The following is a 17,864-nucleotide window of genomic DNA, read 5'->3' as shown; positions in this document are numbered from 1 at the left end:
TTGGTTGTTGTATTTTTTCTTTTCTCGCATACCCATGCTCCTGGTCAGCTTTAGCAACATATTCATGATGACCATTGTGTCATTATGTACCTTCTAAAGAAAATCACTGTAATATGAAGCCTGTAATGGGTTATTGGATCAAATATAGTAATGATGTAATTAAATGTATTAACCTGGTAATATGATATGTTTTCAAACTTTAGCCACTTTAAAATCAAAATGAAAATTCTGTTTTTTTTTTTAATCTTTGTTCATTGATTTTTTTTCATCTTGTACTTCAATTCTCTTCATTCAATTTTGGGCCTTTATTGTTGTACAGCTGTCAGTAGGTGAGGAGCAACACAAAAACAGTCCAAACGCTGGTTTCGAGAGGGTTAGACGAGAATTTATTTGAAAGAGTAAGTTTACAACAACACAACATGTGAGGGGGTTAAAAACAAATGGGTGTTAGGAAAATAAAAATAAATAAACAGAACTAAAAGTGAACTTCATGTTGACATTGATGGGCATTCCAACCAGGAACAAAGTGAAAGATAATCAATACGAAAAAAAAACTCTTTCTGTTCACCTCTTCAAGCCCAAAAACACACCGCAGTAGCACCCTAAACTAAAACTACCAATGGGTTCCCTGTTTTCCTTTCTGAACAATTCAAAGGTCCCTCTCTATCTCCCCACACATCCACCAACCACTGGAACACATCTCCAAAGTTCTGCCGGGCCAGCTCAGCTTCCCCTCAGAAGAAGTGCCGCCACCTGCCAGATGAAGGAGCCTTTTGAGAGGCAGCTGGCATCGTGATTGGACTGTACTTTGGTCTGTTCCAATCCAGCTTCAGCTCCAGAGATGGCAGGCGGGACGAGTCAACGGAGGCCCCACAGAGGGGGGAGGCCGCGACCCACCTCCCCGCCTACTCTCCGCCCTGACTCCACCCAGACTCCGCCTCAGCTCCACCCATGTGGTCACTTGGGGAACTACGATGCCAAAGGGACGACGAAATTATTTCTTTTTATCTGATCTGTAGCTCAGTGCATTAAGGGTTTACCTGTAGAGTTGCAGGTTGCTGGTTCAAGACCTGACCATGCTTAAATTTTTATCAAAATCCTGACAAAAACAAACAAAGAAAAAGGCCAGTGGTGGGTCTTGAACCTGCGACCTTCCAGTTGGTAGGCTCTCTTCCTACCTCCTGAGCTACTCACTCGGATACGAAAGCTTCTTTTTTTGCGCATTGATCATCTATTTTTTGTCGTTTTCGGGTTTTTTTTAACTCGGGTCTCGACTTGACCATTTTTCTCAGGAAGTTGGACTTCAGCCTTTGTGCTGGCGGGTTGAACCCTCAGTTCCAAGACTTTCCAAAGCCTCCACACCTCCCGAGTCCTCAGGACCTGAGCTTTCACACAGTCTGAGGGCTGAAATTTTCTAAGTCCCACAGTAGTTCTCTGTTAGATTTAACTTTCAGACAGTCCAAGGACTGATATCTTCTAAGTTCCTGAGTAGTTCTCTGTTAGTTTGAACCTTTCCACAGTCTGAGGACTGAAATTTTAAAAGTTTCTCAGTACTTCTCTGTTAGTTTGAACTTTCTGGTTAACAGAAGCCTTAAAACTTGTGACCATGAGTCTTGATTTCACATTTAGATCATCCATCTGAGTTCTTCTCAGACCTTCACCTGTGGGTTTTTTAGAAATCCTCAACAAACTTTTGATTCTCTTCATTGAACAGTAAAGTTTGTGTAGATCAGAAGGTAACATTAGTTTGATAAATGCCTTCAACTACTAGTAGACTTTATCTGGAAAGCAGTTTTCTGAAATGAGTTCTTAGTAAATCTATCCACAATCAAACCAAGAACATAGACAGAGGAAATGTTTGAAGAAACAACTTGATGTTTTCCTTTCAGACTAGAAAACGCTTTAAGCCTTTTATCTGTTTTTGCTCTTTTTGATCGTTTTATTGTCTCTTCTGTTTAATTTGATCTTCTAAAGTCTAACTGGCGTCTTTTCAAATGTTTTGTCTTTAGTTTGATTCTTCTTAAATGTTTAGTTTTGCTCTTTTCTCACATTTTATTCTTTTCTAATGTCTGATTTGATTTCGAAATGTTTTGTCTTTTTAATGTTTAATTGTTTTTTCAAATGTTTTATCGGCTTGTTTGAAAAATTTTTTTCTTTCCCAATATTTAATTTTTCGATTCAATCTTGAAGGTTTTTCTTTTTAAATGTTTTACCACCTTTTAATGTTTAATTTTCTTTTTAAGTGCTTCATTGTATTTTCTGTTTAATTCCTATTTGAAGTTTTGTTGTCTTTAAGATGTAATTTTCTAATTAAACATTTAATTTTTTAATTAAATGTTTTGTCTTTTTTTCAAAGTTATTTTTTTGGCCTTTGTTCGGCTTTATTTTCATAGGCGCAGTGAGAAAGAGAGAGGAAACAGTGGAGAAAAGTTGGGGGACAACATGCATCAAAGGGCGGCCAGCGGGAATCGAACCCGGGCCGCTGCGTCAGGGACCAGACCCTGTACATGGGTCACTCACTTAACGCATTGAGCTATACGGGTGCCCATGTTTTGTCTTTTTAAAGGTTTAATAATCTAATTGAATGTTTTGTGTTTTTTTAAATGTTGAACATTCTTCTTGTTTAATTGTATTTTCTGAATGTTTAATTGTCGAAAATATTTCATCTGTAATTTTGAATATTTGTATTTGGAAAATTATGTTTAATTTCATAGTTACGTGTATTGTATCATGTTGAATTATCTAAATCCATATTTTGTCTGTTTAATAGAGGTAAACATTAAATTACATTAAATTATATTAAACAGACAAAATATGGATTTAGATAATTCAACATGATACAATACACGTAACTATGAAATTAAACATAATTTTCCAAATACAAATATTCAAAATTACAGATGAAATATTTTCGACAATTAAACATTCAGAAAATACAATTAAACAAGAAGAATGTTCAACATTTAAAAAAACACAAAACATTCAATTAGATTATTAAACCTTTAAAAAGACAAAACATTTAATTAAAAGTTAAATGTTTAATTAGAAAATTACATCTTAAAGACAATAAAACTTCAAATAGGAATTAAACAGAAAATACAATGAAGCATTTAAAGAAAAATAAACATTAAAAAGTGGTATATGTATATATAATTGTATTTAATGTTTAACTCTATTAAACAGACAAAATATGGATTTAGATAATTCAACATGATACAATACATATCATTATGAAATTAAACAAAATCTTAAAAATACAAATATTAGAAATTACAGATAAAATATCTTCCATAATTACACATTTAAACAATACAATTAAACAAGAAGAACATTAAACAGTTTAAAAAATGCAAAACATTTAATTAGATCATTAAACCTTTAAAAAGACAAAACATTTAATTAAAAAATTAAATGTTTAATTAGAAAATTACATCTTAAAGACAATAAAACTTCAAATAGGAATTAAACAGAAAATACAATGAAGCATTTAAAGAAAAATAAACATTAAAAAGTGGTATATGTATATATAATTGTATTTAATGTTTAACTCTATTAAACAGACAAAATATGGATTTAGATAATTCAACATGATACAATACACGTAACTATGAAATTAAACATAATTTTCCAAATACAAATATTCAAAATTACAGATGAAATATTTTCGACAATTAAACATTCAGAAAATACAATTAAACAAGAAGAATGTTAAACATTTAAAAAAACACAAAACATTCAATTAGATTATTAAACCTTTAAAAAGACAAAACATTTAATTAAAAGTTAAATGTTTAATTAGAAAATTACATCTTAAAGACAATAAAACTTCAAATAGGAATTAAACAGAAAATACAATGAAGCATTTAAAGAAAAATAAACATTAAAAGGTGGTATATGTATATATAATTGTATTTAATGTTTAACTCTATTAAACAGACAAAATATTGATTTAGATAATTCAACATGATACAATACATATCATTATGAAATTAAACAAAATCTTAAAAATACAAATATTAGAAATTACAGATAAAATATCTTCCATAATTACACATTTAAACAATACAATTAAACAAGAAGAACATTAAACAGTTTAAAAAATGCAAAACATTTAATTAGATCATTAAACCTTTAAAAAGACAAAACATTTAATTAAAAAATTAAATGTTTAATTAGAAAATTACATCTTAAAGACAATAAAACTTCAAATAGGAATTAAACAGAAAATACAATGAAGCATTTAAAGAAAAATAAACATTAAAAAGTGGTATATGTATATATAATTGTATTTAATGTTTAACTCTATTAAACAGACAAAATATGGATTTAGATAATTCAACATGATACAATACACGTAACTATGAAATTAAACATAATTTTCCAAATACAAATATTCAAAATTACAGATGAAATATTTTCGACAATTAAACATTCAGAAAATACAATTAAACAAGAAGAATGTTAAACATTTAAAAAAACACAAAACATTCAATTAGATTATTAAACCTTTAAAAAGACAAAACATTTAATTAAAAGTTAAATGTTTAATTAGAAAATTACATCTTAAAGACAATAAAACTTCAAATAGGAATTAAACAGAAAATACAATGAAGCACTTTGAAAGAAAATTAAACATTAAAAGGTCGTAAAACATTTAAAAAGAAAAACCTTAAAGATTTAATCGAAAAATTAAATATTGGGAAAGAAAAAAAATTTCAATTTTGTTTAATTTCATAATTACATGTATTGTATCTAGTTTAATTTTCTAATTCAATATTTTGTCTGTTTAATAGAATTTAATTGTATTTAATGTTTAACTCTATTAAACAGACAAAATATTGAATTAGATAATTAAACAAGATACAATACATGTAATTATTAAATTAATCAAATTTTTTCAAAATATTAAAAATTACAGATGAAATATTTTTGATAATTAAACATTCAAAAAATACTTTTTAATAATAAACCTTTTTAAAAGTTTTATTGTATTAAATTTTTTCCCTTTGATTTAATTGCTTTTTGTTATGTAGTTTATTTCTTTAATCTTTTTCTATCAAGATTTAAACCCCAACCTTAAAAATGAAATAAACCCTTAAATCACAATGAAAATACTTCTGTTGTCACAATCATGAGTTAGTCAATTATTCAGTTTATCAATTCAACTTTATTTGTTTAGCACCTTTTACACAGATGACAAAACTAAAGAAGCAAAGAGAAAAAAAAACTATGCTAAAACTATGATTAAAACTCAAAAACATTAAAAAAAAAAAAAAAAAAAAGATTTAACATCGTAATAAAATATGTTGTGTCCAGGGGATGGAGGGAGTTTATTGAAGTCTTTTTGGGCTCACATGGGAAATCATTTAAAATATAAACTTGATATTCAGTCTAAGGAAACTGGAAACTGCAGAGCGACAGAAGAACCAACAATATCTCCTGTTTTCTCCTTTAACGAGTCGACTCTTCTTGTGCTTTCAGACCAAAGAACTACAGACTCTTCACAACCTGCTCAAACTCTTGGTACAGGACCTCACCACACGGGTCAAGAAGGTTTCCGTCTCATTTCTACTCTGAAGCTCACCTTCTCCTGCTCAAACTGCTGACAAATGTTTCTGCTGCTCTAAAGTCTGGTCTCCAGAACTTCCTAAAAACTCTCAAAGTCTCTTCTGCTGCAGGTTGCTTTGTAGAACTGTTCCAGAAAACCTCACTAAACCACATGGAGGGGCCTCAAGATAGTCGTCCAAATGAAACCATACAAAAACCAAACTAGCACAACCCAAACGCTAAAGTCTCCTGCAGCCTACCGGAGAACCTCTGAGAACAGAGAATCAGGACAGGAACTCTTACCTTCTGGACAACCAACACTGGTTCTCAAACAAGAATACAGAATGTTTCTGACCAAAAACCTCTAAAGACTCACTACAGCCAAGATAAAGACACAACTCAGCTGTACCAAACCCACTATTCACTGCACACATTAGCACCATGTGCTAACTGTGGCTAAAGAACCACATTTACCAAGACAACTATCCAGTACAAAGCCCTAAAACACTCCAAGAAACACATTAAAGACGATTTTACTGCTGGAAGCTGCAAGTAAACGCCTAAAGAACAAGCTAAAGCAATGAAGCCAAACCCGGTTCTGTGGTGAAGAGAAGCAGAGGAAATGTTTGGCTGCAGCCACATAAAGCAGGAAGACACTGAGCTGCCCAGGTGTTCCTGATAACACCAAGCTGCTCAGGTGTTCCTGATAACACCAAGCAGCCACCTGGACAACCAATAGGAACACAGCTTACTGGAAGTCCAGAGGGCTGGGTTAGTGAAGGAAATTTAGTTTAAAGTTGAAGCAGAAAGTTAACAAAGAAAGTTGAAAACCACCTTCTGATACCTGAAATCTCTGAGTTTTCACACAAAGAACACCTGGACATGTCAAACTGGTTCCATAGTAGAACCATCATTGTAAAAACGTCATAGTATGGTGTGTTGCTCAAAAAACATTAGGACCCGGCTGTCAGGGGACAAACATGTAAGAAACATGAGAACAGAGAGAATCCAACCAGTAGGTCACAGTTTATCATCCCCCAGTCATCTCCTGAAGTCCATATGGTGAGAGACATTAGTATCTGGTTGTTAATTTACCAGAGGATGCTTATAATCATGCTGATGTGGTCTGTACTCTACAGTATTTTAGTGACTCAATAAATGCCTAAGTTGTTTTTTTTAAAATGCTTTTTAGTTTTTAAAAAACATTTAATAGCCTATATGTAATCAATAAATGGCCTTTGCCTATCTTAAGAAAAATTCACTCAGAACTCTGATATGTTAACAGTACTAAATAAATCAATAAATACATGCATACACACAAAAATAAGTTAATACATTAACTGTGTTAAGATAAGATTTAGATTTTTTAAAAAGTTGTTTATGTTTTTTCAGAATCCAGTATTGCTCACTGGTTGGTCATTACATTTTGTTAGTTTGATTTCACTGTTTAAAATGATGCCACCTCTTTTCAGACAGAACCTGTGATAATAAAACAATACAAAATTTTTAGTTCAGTGTTAATAAAGCACTTAAAGCTTTAAGTATGGCTAAATGCTTTTTTCAAAATTAAATATATCACTCCTTAGGTGGTAGTGGCCCCAAGTTCAGTAAAGTTGGAAAGATATTTACAGATTTGGACTTCCAGCATCAATAACTCATTAGATATAGGTTGTAAAAACATAAACGGTGCCTCTTTCCCATTGTTGCAAGGCAGACAATGTGCTACAAGCCCAGTTTTATCAAAAGTAGCTGTCTTTCAAGCTACAGAAATAACATTGGTGTCTATGGAGTGAACAGGGTCCGTCTGCAATTTGCAAAACCGCTGCAACAGTAAAGAGAGACAAATATTCAATAACTTCACTCTTATACATTGTGGTGTCACTAAAATCACTGCAGCCTTCAACTGGCTCCTGTTGACAAAGTGTTTTAACAGAAATGTAAATGCTGTAATTTGATTCTTTTAATGAACCATGTAACTTGAATGGATGTGATGCTGGTGTGACCACAGTGCACACGTCTGATGTTGCTCACAGTGGTCCAAGGGACGCTCAGGGAGTTTGTGTGTTTGCTCAGACTCATGAAAAATTAGAGGGAACATTGCTCAGGGGGGCATCTTACCCCAGTTTACTCTATTTGAATCGTATTACAGCACTGTAATATACCACAATATAGCAAAATAGCTCAGCTTCTTTTCATCACACGGTTGTCACGACTGAATAAACTTATATTTCAGCTCTGGTGTGGATTTCCACGTGGTGTGTGCGCCTTTCCTTTCTCTCTGGCCCTTTCTCTGCTGCAGGGCTGACTTCACGACGTTTTACGACAATGCCGTGCGCGAATACGCCGTCGTTACGGAGTGAAGTGCGTCTCTTTGGAGCAGATACCGGCTGAGAGAAACGCAGCAACAAGAGAAAGGAATACATTTCGGGCTCGTTTCCACCTGGATTATCACCGAGCACCGCACAGCCCCTCCGGAACATTCAATTTGACCCGAAAACTCGATGTGGAAGCTGGGCTGAGGCAAGAAAGGGCCACGCTGGGGAAGGCAACTAGCTGATTTACCAAACCGAGCTCGGTGGAGGAGCCTAGTTGCCTCCCAAGCGACGCTTTAGAAAAGGAAGGAGCGGATACATTGAGCCCGAACAGTGGTGAAAATGGACTATGATTTTAAAGTGAAGCTGACCGGCGAAAGAGAGCGAGTCGAGGACCTGTTTGAGTACGAAGGATGCAAAGTGGGAAGAGGCACCTACGGTCATGTATACAAGGCGAAGAGAAAAGATGGGTGAGTTGATGACCAGCGAGGCCTCCAGTCAGTGAAGCCAGACCCCCTCCCTCCCTCTGCCAAATAAATTTTAATTACTTCTCTCATTTTTCTCCCCTTCAAGCCCAGTGGCACAGCAGACTGGAGATTTATGCAGAGAAATAAGACGACAATGTAATTTGTCTGGATGCTGATGAAGCTTTGTTTCTTATATAAAAAGCACTCATACATTGTGATTTTTGGCATCCCCTTTTTTCCACATGGGATGTTGTTGAATCATATCCGATGCATCTATTTTGTCCACATTTGCTGATCCACAGTGTTTTATTTGTCAGTATTCTAGTCCTTTGTAGTTGGTGTAAATGTGGGAGATAGCAGGTGCATGTGTGAGCACTTGTTGATGGTCTTTATCATGCACCAGGTAGATATATCTCTACACAAACTTATAGAAACATGTGTGAATGTTCAAAAATGTAAGTTTAGTCATGCATATAATATAATTGCTGTGTACAATGTCAGAGCTTAAGTAAAAAGCAACTGGACTTCGCTTTTTTTATTTCCCGGTTCTTGAAGCCACTTAAATAAAAGGTGAAATGTCCACAAAAGACTTCAAAAAGAGGAGTGCAATTGCATTGTACTGAAACTCTTGGGACATATAATGTAATCCATTCTTCAGCGTGCCTGAATTTTTTACTCTCTTTTTAGTCCTTATTCAATTTGATGTTTTTTCTCGGGTAATAATTGAGGGAAAGGTGGGAATTACCTGCAACAAAACTCCCCAGCTGGACCCAACTGTAGCCGCTGTGGTTCATGATTAGTGTGTTAAACCTTTAGGACGCCAGGGTGCCACCCACCTTCCTCTCTGAAACTTCATCGCCGTTTCCAATGTGATCCCTGTCTTAACTCCGCCTGGGCCAGAGCAGGGGAGACCCAAAGGCAGCTCGATCTACCAGGCTCATACTAGGCCCATTATCACAACCCGGACATACTGGCAGCCGGAACCACACAAAAGAGCCTTAAAGTGTTTAAAGATGTTTGTGTTCGCTCGAGGAGGCTGCTGTTTATGAGACTCTGTGAGCTAAGTTGTGCTGCAGCATTTGGACGAGGCCTGAGGAGGCACAAAGCATGGGTTTATGAGATGATTTAGGCCAGGGGGAGGGAGGGGTTGTAACCAATTCATCCAAGTGAGAGCCAGTCCCAGTGCTCTGTTTGTCCCTCGCCAGCTGCCAGACAGGGCCTGTTTCCTCTCTCCCTCCATTGTTTTGAACCTCAGAGGTGAGCTTGATTACACAAATCTGGAGGTAATGCAACTCGGCCGCTTCTCAGAGCCTCTGTGCCAGCTGCCAAGTGCCCCCCTTTATGTTTCTGTGCAGACATCTCTCAGGGGACCTGCAGTCTGGTCTGGTGTTGATGTTGCTTTGCCTCTCTGTGTGTGTTTGTAGGAAGGATGATAAGGACTACGCCCTCAAGCAGATTGAAGGCACTGGCATCTCCATGTCAGCCTGCAGAGAGATTGCAGTAAGAGCTGCTTGCCTTATCCCTGCCCTTTTGTTTGGTCTGTGATAAACACCTTCATGTCATCGCTAGGTGCTTTATGTAATATCCCAGTAACCTTCACAAAGGATTTTTTGTCAAATAAGCAACAGATATGAAATACAAGAACTACAAGCAATCATGGAAATCAACATTATTATAATGCATACAGAGGATAGACACAATGTCATTATTATAAACTATGAAGTCACAATCAATCCCTCAAACATCATAAGCTAAAAGACACATCATTTCTTGTGGGACCTTTGTATTCTATTGTATTCACTTGTGCAGGTGATCTTGTGTCTACTTTCTGTCATTTATGGTAATCGGTGCTGTAAAATTCCCCACTTTTATCAGGTGCTACATACATTAGTGCAAATAGGCAGTTTCATTATGTCATTGCCATTCATGGTTTCTGCTGTGACACTGTGTGGTCGATCGTCTGATTGAGGTTAAATTTTGCAGCTGCTGCGGGAGCTGAAGCACCCCAACGTCATCTCACTGCAGAAGGTTTTCCTGTCACATGCAGACCGTAAAGTATGGCTGCTCTTTGACTACGCCGAACATGATCTCTGGGTAAAAAGCAAACACACAACACACACTGGAGCTGCATGATGCGATGTATCAAACATGTTTTGATCTTTGTGGGAATGCATGCAGATTTTTTTCTTTGCATAGTTCATTTTAGGCATTTTTACTACTTCAAACTAATGCAAATTCTGCAGATTCCTATCCAAATATATTAGCATGTGACTTGAAAACACTACTCTTACAATTAAATTATATTTGTCCGAGCCTTCTACTGTTTTAGCACATATGTGAACATAACCTATTTTTTAAAATGCACATTCATAAATGCAGAATTACGTAAAGTCTTGATGCGTATACACTTAGAAGGAGAAAGACGTGAAACAGTGCTAATTATGCACTGCTAAGTCTCATTAAAATACACACATACACCAAGAAGTATTCCACATTTAGTAGTTAAACCTCTGGTGCATTACGGTTGGCAGTTAGAACTGGCAGAGTATCAGAAGTGAGTTAAAGGCCATTTTCTGCCACAGAGCTGCAACACACACATTCCCCTCCCGAGGAAGTGGAAACACATGGCACAAATACCAGTCGTACACATGTAAGCCTGTAGCAAACTTACATTTGTGACCATAGGGAAGAGGAGGTTGCATTTCAGTCAACATGTGTATGCACACCACAGTGACTATTATCTTGTCTTTCCGTAGCACATTATTAAGTTCCACAGAGCATCCAAGGCCAACAAGAAGCCACTTCAGCTGCCTAGAGGAATGGTCAAGTCTCTGCTCTACCAGATTCTGGATGGCATCCATTACCTCCACGCCAACTGGGTCCTGCACAGAGACCTTGTAAGAGGATTGGAGGGCGAGCAGAGAGGGGAGGGGGTATTTAGGTGGAAGAGAAAACAAGGTTAAACAGTTAGTGAGAGATTGGAAGACTGTTATTCTGCAGGGAATCAGTGGTGAGCATGTGAAGTTGTGTGTCAAAATAACTATGATTTTCAGATGTTATAAATATGGATGCATGGAGATGAATAATGATTTGTTCACGTATTTTAGTTTAGCAAAGATTGATTTGCAGCAGTTTCTTGATTACTAATCATGTTTTCTCTGTCATTATTGTGTCTTAGGTTTTGATTTGCGGTTATTGCAAAAACATATTATAGTTGTCGAGATATAAAGGAAACTTTAGAGAGTTTTTTGTAGTGTTGCAGTTGGATCTGTAAAATAAGAATTTAGAAAAATCCCAAAGTGTGTGCAGATTTCACACACTGGGATGCCAGATTACCGGCCTTTCACATCCACTGGCTGCCAAAGTGACATGGAAATGTTAGACCTCTTTACTTTTTGGGGTGCAGTGGAGTTATTTGTCCACTAGAGAGCAGCAACAAAGAGTTTGGTTTAATATGCAGGATTGTAGTGCAGCAGCTGGGCCAAACAAAGCTGAAATGAATCTCAGAGGGTTTGCTGTCAGATGTTTGGATTGTGGAAACATGTTTATCATTTCATGCCTGTCTGTTTGTCTCCATCAGAAACCAGCGAACATTTTAGTGATGGGGGAAGGTCCAGAGAGGGGTAGAGTAAAGATTGGTAGGTATAATGTCTTCCCTTTTTTTAATACCTGTTGATTGTTTTTGTTTCCTATTACTATATTAACTTACATGCCTATTATACAGCGGACATGGGGTTTGCTCGTCTCTTCAATTCACCGCTGAAGCCTTTAGCCGATCTCGACCCTGTGGTGGTCACATTCTGGTACAGAGCACCTGAACTGCTGCTGGGGGCTCGGCACTACACCAAAGCCATCGGTTAGTATTGTGCAATACTCCCCATGTGTACGTGTGCAGCCAGTTCTTGATTGACAGCTTAACTTAATGTGTTCTGTGTCTGTTTTCCTTCAGACATCTGGGCGATTGGCTGCATTTTTGCGGAGCTGCTGACGTCTGAGCCCATATTCCACTGTCGCCAAGAGGATATCAAGACCAGTAACCCTTATCACCATGACCAACTGGACCGCATCTTTAATGTCATGGGTTTCCCTGCTGGTGAGACTCCATTGCTGCCAGACTTTAGGGGAAAATATTCACGAAAAAATAATTAGCTCCATTTGCAGTCATTACATGCTGAGTTGTTAATGACTTACCTAAAATGATTCAAAGGGGATTTAAGTGCTTCCAGTCTTCCAAAGTAATTATATTAATGGTTTTAACCTGCTATTATAGCGATGTGTTACCGAGTTGCCTTTTCATTAGAGAAATGTTGTGGAAGGATAAGCATTTTCTCTTCCAGATAATTTCCTTGGTTTTCTCTTGGTTCTTTTCTAAAGGCAGTAATGTGGTCTGTTGACGCTGAACATCAATCCTCAGACACGATAGATGAAGCCAAGTCACAAACATAGAAACTTTTACTCGCAGGGCTACATTTGGGCCTATATTTTCCAGTTCACTTAAGCTGCTGCTGGTCTTTTTTTCCCCCCCTTCTCCCATCTCGGCTGCTGGTTGTGTAATTTGCCAGTCTCTTTGATAGATTTTGTTTTGCTTCTGCAGAAAATTGGGCCAAATTTGACAATCAGTGTTTAGCAATTAAACCCAAGATGCTTTTTTACTGCTTAGAGATAATTGATGTGAAGATTTAAAAACTTGCAGATAAGCATTTTCAGTCATACAAAAGACAGATCTCAGCCTGTTTTTTTCAATAAGAGACTGCCTTGGGGAAATCATGAGTATTTGTATTTTAAAGAAAATTGTAATCCAGACCCTACAACCTAAATAATCTGTTCTTGAGAGGAGGGAGGGTGTGGCATAGAGTAATCCTGTCTTTCCCTCATTTGACAGATAAAGACTGGGAGGACATCAAAAAGATGCCAGAACACTCCACACTGATGAAAGACTTTAGAAGGAACACGTGAGTCTGCAGAGCACCACTGTCCCAGTTTTCTTTAAGGCTCTAAAACAGAGTCAGAGCACAGCAAAGTGTGCAGCAAAGAATGTCTGCTGGCAAAAAGACATATTTGAGCGCTTTGCAAAATTCCTACTTAACCACGTAATAACTCAGTATGTTGTTATGTGAGGAAATTGCACTGAAGACATAATATTAATACAATTTGCTCCTGCGCTTTCACAGATACACAAACTGCAGCCTTATAAAGTACATGGAAAAACACAAAGTCAAACCAGACAGCAAAGCATTCCACTTGGTGAGTTAAAGTGCTTCAGTCATTTAGTACTTACGTGTAATTTGCAGAAGCTACAGTGCTGTTATGATGGAAAACATTCATGCTTATGTTATCATAGTGCTTTAACAAATGGTTTCTTGTTTGAGATTAACGTTTGTGCTTTTTGTAACAGCTGCAAAAGCTATTGACCATGGACCCCATCCGTAGAATCACATCTGAGCAGGCCATGCAGGACCCCTACTTTTTAGAGGAGCCTCTACCCACCTCTGAGTGAGTTACAGCAGAAACACACACATACATTCAGTCTGCATCCAGTTTCTGTGTTGTACTTGTCCTTAGCTCGAGTCACATGGTCCCGGGACAGCTTGAACTGGTCTCTTAGTTAATTAGCTGTAAGTCATGGGAATAAATGTTTGAAGATGACAAGCCTCTTTGCCTTTTTCCTCCAGTGTGTTTGCAGGCTGTCAGATTCCCTACCCCAAGAGGGAATTCCTGACAGAGGAGGAGCCAGAGGACAAGGCAGACAAAGTAAATCCATAGTCGTGCCAAGTGCTTGTTTCATACATATATAGAAAAGTGAATACTTAAATGTAAAAGGGAGCTGAACAATGTGGTATAGAAGTACTACAGTCATTTGTTCTTCTTTTTCTGTGGCTTTTAGAAGAACCAGCAGCAGCAACAGGGAAACAACCACACAAATGGGGCGGGGCACACTGGCAACCAGGACAACAGCCACGCCCAGGGCCCGCCTCTGAAGAAAGTGCGAGTTGTCCCGCCCACCACTACCTCAGGTGGCCTCATTATGACCTCAGACTACCAGGTACATCTATGAAGCGCTCACAGTCACCGTGTCTCTGGTGTCCATCAACTAAGTAAAAACAGATGACCACGATAAAACGTTTAATTTCAGTCAATAATAATAATATTTAACTCTTACTTTCAATGATATTTTTAATGAATACAAAAAGGAAAAACATTTACGTTGAATTAAATCGCCTTACTTTGAATTTCTCCACTGTAGCTATTTATAAATATACAGAGGTGATAATATTATTATGAAAACAACAAAGAAAAACACACAATTAAATAAAATTTTCACCATCTGACAAACAGATTAGCTTGCATAAAGCAATATAGACTAAATATAATGATGAAATTTCTTCTGTATTTCTGTCTCTAACAATGAAACCTCCAGATTCAAGAGGCTATAATCAATATAACGTTAAAATGACAACGTATGACTCATTATGCATAACATGAAAGGGGTTTATTGTAGTGATGAATCTTCCGTTCTCTTTAGTGCTACTGAGGTTTACAGGAGTTTCAAGCATATTTCTGCACTTTTATTTTGTGACTTGCAGTTTCTGTACTTGGATTACTGCCTCCATGTGGCAAAAAAGCTGTTATTGCAGGTTTAAATCAAGAGATCACCACTAATATTGTGTGACAGATTTTTTGGAGTGTGTGTTGAGTGTAGTAAACTTTCAAGAGAAATAAAATGAACTGAATCTCAACCTTTGCTTTGTCCCTGCAGCGCTCCAATCCACATGCTGCCTACCAGAACCCTGGACCAAGCACATCACTGCCCCAAAGCAGCATGGGATACTCCTCTACCTCCCAACAGCCTCCCCAGTACTCCCACCAGACCCACCGCTACTGAAACAGCCCTCCTACACATACATACACACATTTATAGACACACGTACACACACACACACACACACACACACACACAGAGCCCTTGACCACGCCCACCTGAACGAATGTACTGCGGGATGTGGGGGTGTCCAAGGCAACAACTCCCCCACCCCACAGAGGGCACATTCTCTGCAGCAGTCCGTTAGGCCAGAATTACAACGACATTCACTTTATTTCCAGATTCCACAACGTAACCCAGAGTATTAGAAACACCGCTGTAGAGCAAAACCTGACAGGTGAAGCACAAGGAGGGAGGACAAGAAGAAAGGATGCGTGTTTGAATCCAACTTGTTTCTGTAATCAAGAGAAGATGGCTCAGTTCAGAGGACACGTGTTTATCTGTGGTGTCATCTCCTCCCCTCTTCTTCTTCACCCGTCTCCTCTACCTACACCTACCTACCTACCTACCTACCTACCCCAGCCAGTTTACCCTCTTCCTGTCGAAGCTTGGATGAGACTGAAAGCTGCTATGTGACTGCCAGCGTTGACAGATTCCCTGTCCGTCTGTCCTCCTGTCCGTCTGTCTTTCTGTTTTTATTTTGTGCGTGCACGCCCCCCTGTGAGGGCCTCAGCTGAGGACTGAGCTGAGCTGCTGTGAAGCATGCTGGGAGGATGCGGAGCCCCCGCAGCTGTGGCGTTAAGGTTTTTTTTTCTTTTTTTCTTTTTTTTTGTTCAGAGAGGACAGAAAAAAAATGACAAAAAGATTTTAGTAGTTTATAATTTAATCTGTTTTCATGGCAAGAGTAGCAAGGCAGCTTGGACTAGCTGAGCGCTCAGCTACTGTATGCTGTGGGTAAGCCTTACAACATGACGACAAAACCAACCAATCGCATGGAGGATGGCAGATGGAACATGCATTGTACTGCATTGTATTGAAATATTTTACATGAAGCAAGTATCCTGACAATAAAAGTGGAAACATTAATTTTGTTGATATTTTATAAGTATTTCTGTAGAAGCAGCATCATATTTTTTTTCTTTGTCCAGTAACTTTTCTTTTTGCCATTTCTACCTAACATAAATGCAGGTTATATTCCTCAAGAGTGAAGATTAATCATATTAGCTTATCAGAAATGGGTGTTAAAATTTCCTGCTAGGCAACGATTACAACACTGGTACTATATGTATGCTTTCAAACAGCACCCTGTGTCATAGAACGGTTACTAAAATGGCGTCTAATCTTTTAAATACCTCATTGTCCTTTAGATATATTGACTACTTACTGTGCAGATGTTGTAGGGGGGTTTATTGAATTAAGATAGTAGACTTTCAGAGAAATCAGCCACAGAAATTTGAAAGATTATTTTAAACCTTTAATTGACAGTTGCAGCAAATGGTCTGGCAAGCCAAGCCAGACTTAGCCAGGAGCTAAGCCAAGAGTATGAGGAAAAGAAGGCACAATATGAAAGTTGTGCTGCTGGTTTGGAGAGCAACAGATCTAAACTGGAGCAGGAGGTGAAAGCATTGAGGGAAGAGACGGCACAGAAGGAAAACCGATACCATTATATCAACTCAATGTCGGAGATCATTGAGATGCAAATGCGGCGGGCAGCTGAAGAGATGAAGGCCTACGTGTACTCTGATCCGCAAGAAAGGAAGAAGGCTATCAGGGAAGTGTACATGAAGAACATTGAATTGGGGGTGAGATTTCAGGACTGTACCCATTGGTATGCGCACCAAGCATTCAGCTGTTGGGTCACCAAACCTACAGAAGTTTGGCTTTGAACTGACTTTTTTTCATTACTAAGTTGTCAAATTATTATGTTGTTGATCTTGAAAGAAAGGGAACTATAATGTTTTCCCCTAGTGATAGTTTTAGGCATAATTAATAGTCAAAAAGGCCCGAATATTAAAATTATAATACTCTAGAACATAGAAAAACAGCAAATCATCACATTCAAGGATCTGGGACCAGAGAATATTTGGCACTTTTGGTGAAAAAATTATCATAAATTGATCAACTGTCAAATGTATTATTTATTCTCTTGAACAACTGAGTTGTTTTAGCAGTGGAATTCATGAAAAACTACATCTATGTCATAATCGCAAAAGCTCAAACTGAGAAGTCACACATTTGCTGCAAAATTCAGGTATGCCAACAGTGACTTTATTTTTTAGTCACACGTGTTTCGGTCTTAATGGCTAAATTAGTTGTACACAATAAACTAACAGCTGTGAAACAAATTCAAGCCCTGGTTTTCTCTGTTGTCTAGGAATAGAATTGCATTTCAAGTACTGAAACTCCCTGTTCCTCTTCCACAGACCAGATACTATTCTCTGCATCCTCTCCCTTAGCTTTGATGACAGTCATCTTCCTCAGACTGTTTCTGTCCACAAACACACCTGAGAGACTAAACCACAAATCTAAGTATAGCAAGTCCTCTCAGTGAACCTCTTCCTGCAGGATGCTGGCCCAGCTATTTGAGTCTGTTATACAATACTCTCCCAGCTCAATCTCAGCATCCCTGTGTGTACCTTACAAACCTCCTACAGGCCCCATTTATTTCTCCCTATTTAGTCTTCGTGTCTATAAATGACCGCAGGGTTAATAATTAAGAAATGCACCAATATTTAAGACAAGACAGGGGATCCAGTTGCGCGAATAAACAAAAAAAAA

At 37.6% G+C, this 17,864-nt stretch overlaps 1 protein-coding gene across 1 annotated transcript; it reads left to right on the top strand.

Moving 5' to 3' along the window:
• The first annotated feature begins 7,888 nt into the window (after nucleotides 1-7,888).
• cdk8 (cyclin-dependent kinase 8) lies at nucleotides 7,889-16,172 on the top strand. The gene is made up of 13 exons (XM_023293971.3): nucleotides 7,889-8,329; nucleotides 9,751-9,826; nucleotides 10,310-10,420; nucleotides 11,083-11,223; nucleotides 11,907-11,964; nucleotides 12,051-12,182; nucleotides 12,276-12,419; nucleotides 13,209-13,278; nucleotides 13,498-13,570; nucleotides 13,722-13,819; nucleotides 13,999-14,077; nucleotides 14,211-14,369; nucleotides 15,084-16,172. Exons 1-13 carry the CDS (start codon nucleotides 8,202-8,204, stop codon nucleotides 15,207-15,209), a joined length of 1,395 nt encoding a protein of 464 aa, XP_023149739.1. The 5' UTR covers nucleotides 7,889-8,201; the 3' UTR covers nucleotides 15,210-16,172.
• Nucleotides 16,173-17,864: the final 1,692 nt, after the last annotated feature.

The sequence above is a fragment of the Amphiprion ocellaris genome, chromosome 22 (assembly GCF_022539595.1).
Source record: "Amphiprion ocellaris isolate individual 3 ecotype Okinawa chromosome 22, ASM2253959v1, whole genome shotgun sequence".
NCBI classification, from domain to species: domain Eukaryota; kingdom Metazoa; phylum Chordata; class Actinopteri; family Pomacentridae; genus Amphiprion; species Amphiprion ocellaris.
This window is presented reverse-complemented; position numbering and strand designations above follow the sequence as displayed.

What these genes read in the sequence shown, in the direction of transcription:
- cdk8 (XM_023293971.3), top strand. Translation starts at nt 8,202, where the DNA reads ATGGACTATGATTTTAAAGTGAAGCTGACCGGCGAAAGAGAGCGAGTC. An exon ending in AAGGCGAAGAGAAAAGATGG is followed by an intron (nt 8,330 to 9,750) that starts GTGAGTTGATGA and finishes GTGTGTTTGTAG; the next exon opens with GAAGGATGATAAGGACTACG. An exon ending in GAGCCTCTACCCACCTCTGA is followed by an intron (nt 13,820 to 13,998) that starts GTGAGTTACAGC and finishes TTTTTCCTCCAG; the next exon opens with TGTGTTTGCAGGCTGTCAGA.